The sequence below is a fragment of the Phasianus colchicus genome, chromosome 1 (genome assembly GCF_987193195.1).
Source record: "Phasianus colchicus chromosome 1, bPhaCol1.hap1.1, whole genome shotgun sequence".
NCBI classification, from domain to species: domain Eukaryota; kingdom Metazoa; phylum Chordata; class Aves; order Galliformes; family Phasianidae; genus Phasianus; species Phasianus colchicus.
This window is the reverse complement of record NC_143436.1, coordinates 169,980,678-169,991,499: the sequence shown is the minus strand read 5'-3', so window position 1 is coordinate 169,991,499 and position 10,822 is coordinate 169,980,678. Positions and strand designations below refer to the sequence as shown.

Here is a 10,822-nt window from a genome sequence, read left to right as displayed (position 1 = left end):
TAATAGAGCTGCATGCGATGTTGCCCACATCTCTGACAAACTGTTTAGCAGAGTGCACTACAGTGCTTCTAAATTCATTACAGTGTTATTAGTGTTGAAGTTGCTTTTCCTCAAAAATACGTTAGAACATTTATTACAAGCAACAATGCAATATACAAGTTCAAAATTCACAACTGCCTGCAATTTCTGTATTATTCCAGCACTGAAGACCTGAAAAACACTAGAGGAACTTGCAACACTGGTCAGAAAATCCAGAAGTTTGGAAAGCCTTCAAACAGGTGTTTTAATTTCAATGAAACATTTCTTTGCAACTCCACCTGGACTTTTGAAGTTAAGGGCTCCTGTCTCTGTGTCCTGAGAGCAAACTCAGTGAATTCTAGGACATCTGGGGGCACAAAGATGCAGCAGTTGAAGCAGCAACTGCTGCTGGCAAGGTCCTACCAGCTGCTTTACTTGCAAATTGCTAGGATTATGAGGATTCTTCCTTCTGTTCAGTGCTAGAACAGATCTGGCATATAATTGAACATCACTCAAGGGTGCAAAGTGTGCTCTCTCAGCTTGGATATCTAAACTCTGGTAAGCAGAGCTAAGGGACACTCAAGTGAAGAAGCTTACAAAATCCACTCACTGCTGAAGTGAGAGATGATCTCTAGCATTACATCAACTCTTGGCTTCAAGAAGCACACACTCACTCTCCCATCCTCCCTCTCCTGTTGATGGAAAAGGAGCCTTTGCTCACCTACCATTAGCAACAAAGGATAAGCCTAAGACATTCCTGTCTTTGGAAAAGCAGGCAGACTCAAACACACATCTCCCTTCAGCAGCAGCATCATTTCCTTTGCAGGAAAAAACCCCCCAGGCCCCCAGGGCCCACCCTGCAGCTGTTTCCTCCTGCCTGCCCCCACCTCCCCAAAGGAAGGTTTGCTGGCAGCAAAGGTGTGGTGTGTAAGGAAGGTCATTACCATGTGAAATCTTTCTCCTGAGACCCAATGCAGGATGCATAAGAAAGAAAAAAAAAAAAAAGCTAAAAAATCCCCTTTAGCCCCAAGAGGCTGTCAGGAAACAACTTTTAACCACACATTACAACTGCTTTCGCCAGGGAAGGCAACTGTATGTTACACTACAAGTTCAGTGAATTAAACAAAAGACTCTGCCACACTCACCTTTTCACTACTCTGCTTTACAGTTACGAATTTCAGAAATATTTAAATATATTTATATATGTATTTCTAGTAATTATGGCCCACTGAAGGAAACTGCTTGACTCACAATCAAGGTGAGCTGGTTTCACAGAAGCAAAACTGAAATGAAATAAGCCAAACTCTCCTTTTTTTTCTAACATGTTTCTGAATTTTGTTTGGGATATCCAACGTTAAGAAACAATGCCAAAACCCCGTGGTGAAATTACTTACTCTTCTTTACAACAGACTGGACAGTTTCTGCCTGGCAGAGCTTTGCTTATGCACGGCTGATTAAAATAGTGTTCAAAGAGCCACACCACCCAGTCAGATATGAAGAGGTTTGTTGTTCAAAGACTTTGAAACATACTGGGTTTGATGCCAGAAGTCAGTGAGTCTGTCCGTGCTGATGCTAAATAAACAACTCTATCTAAATGGAGATGCATCTCCTACCTGCCTTCCCTGAAGGCATAAGAGCTGCTTTAAAATATATATATATATATATTACTTAACAATTCAATTAGTTACAACATGCTTTCATTTCATTAATCGGTGACTAATGGGAACATTTTGGGCACGTATGATAACCCCATTATATTATCAAAACCAACTGCATAGTGCAGTATTTGAAACACGCTTTGTGAAAAGCACCATTTTACTGATTAGGAGTAATTTGGGATACGAGATAAAATTTCCCACGTGAGGAATCAACTTAATTCAGCTGAATTAAAGGACAAGAGGGAATGACCTCAAGTTGAACCAGGGCAGGTTCAGGTTAGATATTAGGAAAAGTTTCTTGGAAAGAGCAGTGACGCTGTGGCACAGGCTGCCCAGGGAGGCCGTGGAGTCACCATCCCTCTCTGCAGGTGTTCCAGAACCTGTGTGGATGTGGCACTGAGGAACGCAGTTAGTGGGCATGGTGGGATGGGCTGGTGGTTGGACAAGATGATTTTAGTGATCTTTTCCAATCCTGATGGTTCTGTACGTTTCCTAGCACAGGTTACAGTCTCTCACTGCCCCACACCTCAGCTGGGGGGATGTCCCAGGGTCACTCCAGGTCTGCCATGCCTGTGCCACGTCCCCTGTGTAAATCACGAGGTGAAATTAATTATCTGTCAGCGTCACTTTGTCCCTCATGAAGAACACACTGATGTATCAGGGGAATCAACACAGAGCACATCAGCTGATTCGGTGTGATTAACGTGTTATCACAAGCAAACCTGTCTTTCCAAGAGCATAAGCTTAGCTTCGGCCGCACACGTAACAGGAAACCCCAACGAGGAAACATTGACCTTTAGGCGCGAGAGCCGCTCAGACACACGCCTCCTCACAGCGGGGCGAGCCGGCAACCCCAGCGCGGACACTGACCGCCCGGCAGCCGCACCACCACAGACCCCGCGCTGGCACAGAGACCGGCGCGGCCTCTCCTCCCCGTGATGTCACGCTACGAATGGGGCGAGCTCTGCCTGCCCCCTCCCCTCCTTTCCTCCCTCCCTCCCCGCCTCCCGCAGGAGCCGACACGCCGCGGCGCCGCCCTGCCCCTCGCAGCCGCTCTGCCTCCCGCCCGCGGCGGGGTGAGCCCTCCGCCGGGCTGCACAGCTCGTCGTGCAGAGAGGGCCGCGGGAAAAGGCATGGAAGCGCCCACGCTTCGCCGAGCCCGGGAAACGGCTCTCTGAAACCCACGTCGTGCCCGGTTACTTCCACTTGGACGACATGGGCTGCAGCTCAGAATAAGGCGGAAAGTTCTTTACCGAACCGTACCTTTACCGCAGGGAGGAAAGATGGAAGTAAGCGAGCCTGGCGCTCACCTGGTCTGCTGCGAACAACGTGCTGCATGATTACAGCGGCGGTGGGAAGAGAGGAGCGAGCTCCTGGAGATGAACCCCACCACACGCGGTGCTTCTCTGAAGCTCTGAGGAGGAGCAGAAGCACATCTGCAGCAGTGCTGGAAGTTTTTAAACGTTGCCCTGAAAACACCCGAGAAAGCGGCGCGTCACAGCGACGGAGGCTTGTATTTCTGATATACCATTATAATGGTAAGCTCTAACTGCTCCACTGAGGACTCCTTTAAATACACTTTATATGGCTGTGTCTTTAGCATGGTATTTGTTCTCGGCCTCATAGCCAACTGCGTTGCTATCTACATTTTTACTTTTACATTGAAAGTGCGGAACGAGACGACGACGTACATGCTGAATTTGGCGATATCGGATCTGCTGTTCGTGTTTACGTTGCCCTTCAGGATTTATTACTTCGTGGTAAGGAACTGGCCCTTCGGAGACGTTCTGTGCAAGATCTCCGTCACGCTGTTCTACACCAACATGTACGGGAGCATTCTGTTCCTGACCTGCATCAGCGTGGATCGCTTCCTGGCCATAGTGCACCCTTTTCGCTCTAAGACTCTCCGCACCAAAAGGAACGCCAGGATTGTGTGTGTGGCGGTGTGGATCACGGTGCTGGCAGGAAGCACGCCGGCGAGCTTCTTCCAGTCCACAAACCGCCAGAACAACACAGAACAAAGAACGTGCTTTGAAAACTTCCCCGAGTCCACCTGGAAGACCTACCTGTCCAGGATCGTTATCTTCATTGAAATCGTGGGGTTTTTTATTCCCCTCATCTTGAACGTCACCTGTTCTACCATGGTCTTAAGGACTTTGAACAAACCGCTTACATTAAGTCGGAATAAATTAAGCAAGAAAAAGGTACTCAAAATGATTTTTGTGCACTTGGTGATATTCTGCTTCTGTTTTGTGCCTTATAACATTACCTTGATACTTTACTCTCTGATGAGAACGCAGACGTGGATTAATTGCTCGGTGGTGACTGCGGTCAGGACTATGTACCCTGTCACTCTGTGCATCGCTGTTTCAAACTGCTGTTTTGATCCCATAGTGTATTATTTCACCTCAGATACAATCCAAAATTCGATAAAAAACAACAGGTTCACCAGAACACGTGATAACAGGTTCTCTGAAATGCCACTGTCAGAAAACTTTCTGCAACACAGCTTTCAGACCATAAAAATGAAAATATTTGATAGTGACTCTCCAAGATAAACTGTATCAGGAGACTGTTGGGACTAAACTGGAATTAGAAGCCTGCACGTTTCTTCAGCTGTGAAAATATATTCTGATCTGTAAACATTACTTCTTCACATTAGAAAATGTTTATGATAAGACTGTAAAAGTGTTAACAGTATACAGAGAAAGTATTTTAAGAATTTCTATCAGATGTCTGTTTTGACTCGTTTTTATGTTAAAAAAAAAAAAAAAAACACCAAAAAAACTAACCTTTTGGTTTCAGCCTCGGTTACGAAAGTCCAAAGACTGGTTTGTCAAGTCAGAGAAATGGAAAATACTGTTTTTTCCAAAATTAAAACTGTTTTTTTTTTTTTTTAACTAATCGCATCAATTCCCAAGTTACTGAAGACAGGGGGGCGAAACTGATTGGTTTACAGTACAGACTCCAGATACTGATCATATTGGTCGTGTAAGTTCAGCCAGCATGCCTGCTTCTGAATCTCCTCTTTCCCTCTTCCCTCCCTTGTTCGTAACCCCTTCTACTCCCTGCAGCTTCCTCCCTCATTATGTTTGTGAGGAGCTTCAATCTCTGTGCTACAAGATCTTAGTTTCTCCCATACCTGCCCTCCACTTTCCATAAGCAGTAAATTATGCACCCGCTGCCGTTCCCATAAAAACAGTAGGTATCTTCCCTTCCACTAACATTCCTTTTCTCCACAGCTACAAACCACTTTTTTTCCTGCATTATCTAAATTAACATGCCTACTTTAACCCCAATAACAGTTATTCTCAACACATCCAGCTTTATACTACTGTTTCTGTTTCAAAACTAGAAAGAAAGACTGTTCTGTTCTTCCACTTATCTGATAGAAATATTCTTCCTCCACAAGCCTTGTCCTCATAAAGAAATTAAATCTTCAGATAGTTTAGGGCTTCTGGAAACATGTCAGAAAAACTGGTTTTTCTTCTCGTCTGTGTCTCAGATGTCTGTGCAATTATAACTACAGGAACCTCTGATGACTGAAGCGGGTGCTTTGGGTACAATACTAGCTTATTAAACTCTTCTGTGAGAAGTTCTTCAAGTTTTAAGCAAAACAGCATCCTCCAAGTAAGGTAATTCAATCTCTTAGGAGTTTGTTACGAGAAAAAATATGACCTTTGGTAACTAAAAATAAGTATATGCATCAGCCAAAGTATTTCTTTCAAGAAACTATTTAGTTTCTCAAAGAAACTCAAGCTCAGTAGTGTTCAGAATGAACTTTTCTCAATCTCTGTCTGAGAAAACTTTGATTTTTAACATTAGCTTTAAAATCTCAAATGCTATTCTCTTGCAAACATTACAGAGCATAAAACTAAATTACTTGAGGCTGTGCACCGGCCAAATTAATCGAGACGCTTTGAAAATCGAAGCCAATGTAAAGAGAGAAATCTATTTATAATGTTACAAACAGCAGTGTATACACAAGAGTGTTTTAAAATGTCCTGCTACATACATTTCCTGGCTATTAAAACATTGTGTACATTTTCCTCAAAATTAATTTAACGTCCCTGTAACATTCAATAAATACTTAAAAGGTAGAAGTAAGTGTTGGGTTTTCCTCCCCAAGGACAATGGAGTGAAAAAGCAAATTAAATTACATTGTTGATTTAGGGCAGTCAGTCGCAGCACAGCTACAGTACTACTAAATGCACAGACACAATACTCTAATTGAGGCACTTTTCAGGGCAGTATCCGAAACTCAGTGTCTCAGAGCAGGCCAAAACGCATACTGGGCTGTCACAGTACATTACAGATATACTTTGTCTGCAGTGTTTTTGCATGATTATCATAAGTAAGTTGTACACTGAATTTCTAATTCAGCGGTATTGATTACTTATAGTATGAGTACCTCAAATTTTCCAGTTGTAGTCATTCTCCATGTCTGGTGAAAGGAAAACTCAAATACTATGAGCTAAACTACAGAGATAAGCATATAAATCTAGACTAACAGTTGGAGATGGGCAATCTCTTTGTTGGGAAGTCTTAATCTTCTGATTTATCTTCTGGAAAAAATGCATGAGAAAAAACACTGCAAGTAGAAAACTTCTATGTTTCTTACATAAGCAGTCACTGAGAAGCCCAAAGTTCAGATACACATCCCTAATGTCTTGAAGAGCCTGTTTAGTATTAGGAATGACTGGAAAAAAACAAACAAACAAACTTTGCTACTGGCATTGGTAGTCAGTTATGTTCTTCAAGTAAAAGAGGAAGGTCTGAAATTTAGAGTATCTGTTACTTGAGAAATTCCTCATCTGATCAACTCAGAAGACAGGGAGCAAACCTGTATTCCCCCCAGAAAAGCTGATATAAGACCATGCTCTCAGCTGGTCAGGATTGAATGCAGCTCACCTACTTTTCCAGTTCTGTAGGAAGATTATCCTAGAGAGCAGTGGATAGAGCAACATTCCATGGGTACTTTCCTGAACAGCTGCACCCCTTCGGTCTAATCCTGCCTTTGATATCAACTCTGCTGGTAGGAGCTCGTGCCAAAATTTAAATCTAGATGAGAAGTTAATCTCCTAAGTCATGTCAAGGCATCCCAATCAAAAATGGCTTACGCTGACAGAGCTCCCAAGTATCTGATAACACACTGCATGCAGCACTTCCTAAAAGTGCTGTATTTTTACTGGAATGGTTATACAGTGGGGTTTCAGGGACCACATCATGCAGATTTGTTCTTTGTATTTTAGTTTCTTCACATACAGAGTGCAGATACTGCCCACTTCCCACAAAAATAAAAGCAATTAAAGTTTAGTCAACTCTTTTTTTGATGTAAGACAAAAGAGGCAGCAGTTGCTAACTAGACAATAAAGCATCTGTTCCAAAAGAAAAGGGGAAAAAAATATCAAAAATAACATTTAGCATATCGTTACTTCAACAACAAAATATTTTCCATTTAAAAACTTTTTATATTTTTTTGAATTTCAACTTTAGTCAACTTTAACATCTGCAGCATTCTGCAGCAGAAGGTTTGTGTTGGGTATGTGTGGTGAGAAACCATTCTGCAGCAGCTTTGTGTTGGGTGTTGTGGTGGGTAACAAAGCAAAACAAAACCACCACCTTCTGATTTAAATTCATTGTTCTCAGTATTACCTCCTTGTTTCTTTTGGAAAAGGCAAGGAGCATTTGATTGCCAGACAGTCTTTCTGTATCACACCTGATTATATACTCCTGTATCATGTCTAGCAAATGGCAAGTGATTTTTCAGTTGCAACTGCAAAAAGCATTCTAACCAGATATGAGATTTTAGGAATTACATTAAGAACTCTGGTAAAGTTACAGTGAACCCAGAGGTAATTTCAGAAATCCCACCTGACCGTGGTAAAATCCTGGCATTATTTATACTTCCAAATTAATTTTTCAGGTTTGTCAATGACAAGCAGTGCCTTCATATTTTTCCGACAGCAAATATATTATAAGATTCTGAAACCTGGGCAGACTTGTAAGTCCTGACAATTTCATTAAGCATCACTGACAAAATGCAGAATACATTTCAAAGCTAATGCAAAATTTAAATTTAAAAAATATATATATTCAAATCAAATGCCTGGCCTGTACTTTTTATCCAGTTATCAGTGCTGAAAACATTAAGTATAAAAACAATTGACAGTCACTGAATTAGAGTCCTTTCAGAACACAACAGAGCTCATTAAAGATGGATGTAAGTCTAGAAAGCCATGCCAACAGTATAACACTTCTGCAAGAAGTTGTACAGAGAAGTTTGCTCTTGTGCTCCAATTCTGCTTTGGCACTGAAGTGTACTGAAGCCTTTTGAATTTATCATCTCCCTCCATCTCCTGCTTCTTTCTACAACTGCTTACAAAATAAGCTCAGTCTTTCCTTCAAGAAAACTCAACTTATCACAAAACATCTAAATAGACAGCATCTGTTTTTCTATAAAACTTATCATTTTGTTGGAAAACTAAAGTTCAGGACTGAGACTTAAAATCCTTTTCTCTATTAAGCGAGCAGTCTTCCTGCTCCAGTTAGAACAAAACTAGAAGAATTATTAAGAATTCTTTGTTTAAATATGAAAAAGCGAAGCACGAGGAGTAACAAAGGAAAGCCTTCAGCAAAAAGTTCCCAGCTTTATATTAAGAGGCAGTTCTTCACAAGAATAACTTCCCACACACGCAGCTCTAAGATGTGCCCTACCCTCATCTTTTTCAAACAGCCAGTTGATGCCTTAAAGAAAAAACATCTGAAAGACACCATTAACGGGAGGCACCAGGAATTAATGCCATTATCTTGGGAATAATATCAAGTCTGCTTCACATGAAAACAACAGCAGCTAGACCCACTCTTTTGCTTTTCAGATGTGTTTTGCTAAAAATGCTTCTTTATGAAAGGATGTACATATCATTATTTGAAGTCTTCCTCCTGTAAAGCTATGCCACATTAGATCTACTGATTCTCTGTCCTGGCAGGATAATTATAAAAGCAACTATTGATGTAATGAGAAACCATGAAAAAAAAACCAAACAACCAAAAACCAAAACCCCCTCCTGCTTGCTAAGGAGTGGGTTAATTCACCATTCACCACAGTACTGAGAACTACACTTGACTGAAGTTACAATCCTTTATAATAAAAAACTTTGGTGTTTTTATCAAGGAATGAAGAAAGTACTTGTAGTACCACAGGTGTCTCTTAACAGAGGAATTAGGTAGCAAAACACAATAAATTGAGAGTAATGTATAGATAAATCTGCATTTTCAACCTAAGTAAAATTATCTGTAAGAAAACCAAACTCAGCAGCTTTTTATCGGCTTGTTTACACAAGTTTCTTTCACATGTCAGAAGTGCTATCTACTGCATGCTCACAGCTGGTTTCACAAGCTTCTATGTATTAAGTGCATTAAAAAAATACCCTATCAACCAAGAAAACAAACAAACAACAAAAAAAGTTTGTTCTGTCTAGATAAGATCTGCAAGTTCCTTTGGGTTACTCAAAGCTGGTCCGCAAGGAAGAACTAGCAGAGACAGATCATAGAATCACAGAATGGCTTGGGTTGAAAGGGACCTCAAGGATCATGAATCCCCAGCCCCCACCACCACATGCAGGGCCACCAACCTCCCCATTTAATACCAGACCAGGCTGCCCAGGGCTCCATCCAATCTGGCCTTGAACACCTCCAGGAATGGGGTATCACCCTCTCTGGGCAGCCTGTTCCAGCACCCCACCACTCTCATAGTAAAGAAATATACCATGGATACAGCATGCCATGTGCAAGCTAACTCCCAGACTGGGAGGGCAGGGTGACAGCAGGTCGGGGACTTCCCTGAACCAAGTTCAGACAAGATTTGGTTTTAACTGAGCCTGAAGTCTCTGGATAGGGGTTGAACCACACAGGTCCAGATATTATCTCTAAAGCACAACTGAACCAGAGGCCTTTGGCAGCTTTTTCTCTCACCCAGTCTGACCAGCAAACCGCATCTGACCAAAAAGCCTCAACAAAACACTGGCAAATCACCTTCCTGAAGGACTGGGACTGTGAACACTGTGCATATTCAACTGGTGTAAGCAGAGTGGGATCCTCATCACAAATAAGACTTCGTATTATTGGAAAATTACTGTAAGGTGCACACAGATACATAACAAATACCAGATATTTACACAGCATAAAAGAGGTAAGAGGTTTGGCCTACAAAAAAACAACAAACAGAACACACCATTCATATGTGTATGCAATAACTTAGAGAAAATACAACAAGTGGAAAGAAAAAACCTCTTTCTAACTACATGTGGTAATTTGAGTTTGACGAGATAGTATCAGCCCCTTGAGAGCTTGAAAACTGAGCGTATAGCTGGAGAAAAACACATTCCAATGGTTATTTGGTACCTACTTTGCTTACTAATGAAAACAATCTTCCATAGAAAAGTGAACTATGGAATGGCTCAAATAACTCAGAAATAAGGATAGGAAGAGCACTGTAAGCTTCTTATAACTATAGAGGACCGTGACTCACATAAAACATGCAAGCCAAGAAAATCTTTGTTCTACCAAATGACAAAACATTTACAAAACTAAAAAGATTGAGAGCATAAGCCTACCCAAGTTGGGAGCAGCAGGGACGCAGCTGCAGAATTTAATCCGTGTATTATTTACTTTTGCATTCTATGTGACAGTACCATTAAATTTCCCCCAATTCAGCCAGAGTTTACAAAATTAAACAACTGTAAGCATTGCTCTGAATTTTATATTTTTCCTCATGGGCAACCTTTAAAAATCTCAACAAAGTCTCAGAATTTCAGGGGTTGGAAGGGACCTCAAGAGATCGAGTCCAACCCCCCCCTGCTAAAGCAGGTACCATAGAATAGGTCACACAGGTAGGCATCCAGATGGATGTGCAAGTCATTGCAGTGCAGATATTGCAGTGCTGCAGAATGAAGTTCATACTACCTCAAGTTCATACTACCTAGAAACAGAGTAGAACTGAAAATTGGAGTCCTACAGGCATGGTATGGTCACCAAAACACTGAACAATATAAAAATGGAAAAGCAATGATTTCCAGAAAGTTATTTCACTTTTTCTGGTTCAAACATTACTAGTACTGGGACAACCTTAAGGGGGAGAAAAAAGC

General features: G+C 41.5%; 2 protein-coding genes across 3 annotated transcripts in view; one reads left to right on the top strand and one right to left on the bottom strand.

The window, feature by feature from the left end:
* RB1 (RB transcriptional corepressor 1) overlaps positions 1–10,822 on the bottom strand; it is an 80,049-nt gene that overhangs the window by 29,285 nt on the left and 39,942 nt on the right. The window lies entirely within an intron of this gene.
* Positions 3,073–4,252, top strand: LPAR6 (lysophosphatidic acid receptor 6). The gene is given in 2 exon segments (XM_031615834.2): positions 3,073–4,088; positions 4,091–4,252. Coding segments are annotated over 2 exon segments (924 nt in total). The 5' UTR covers positions 3,073–3,211; the 3' UTR covers positions 4,138–4,252.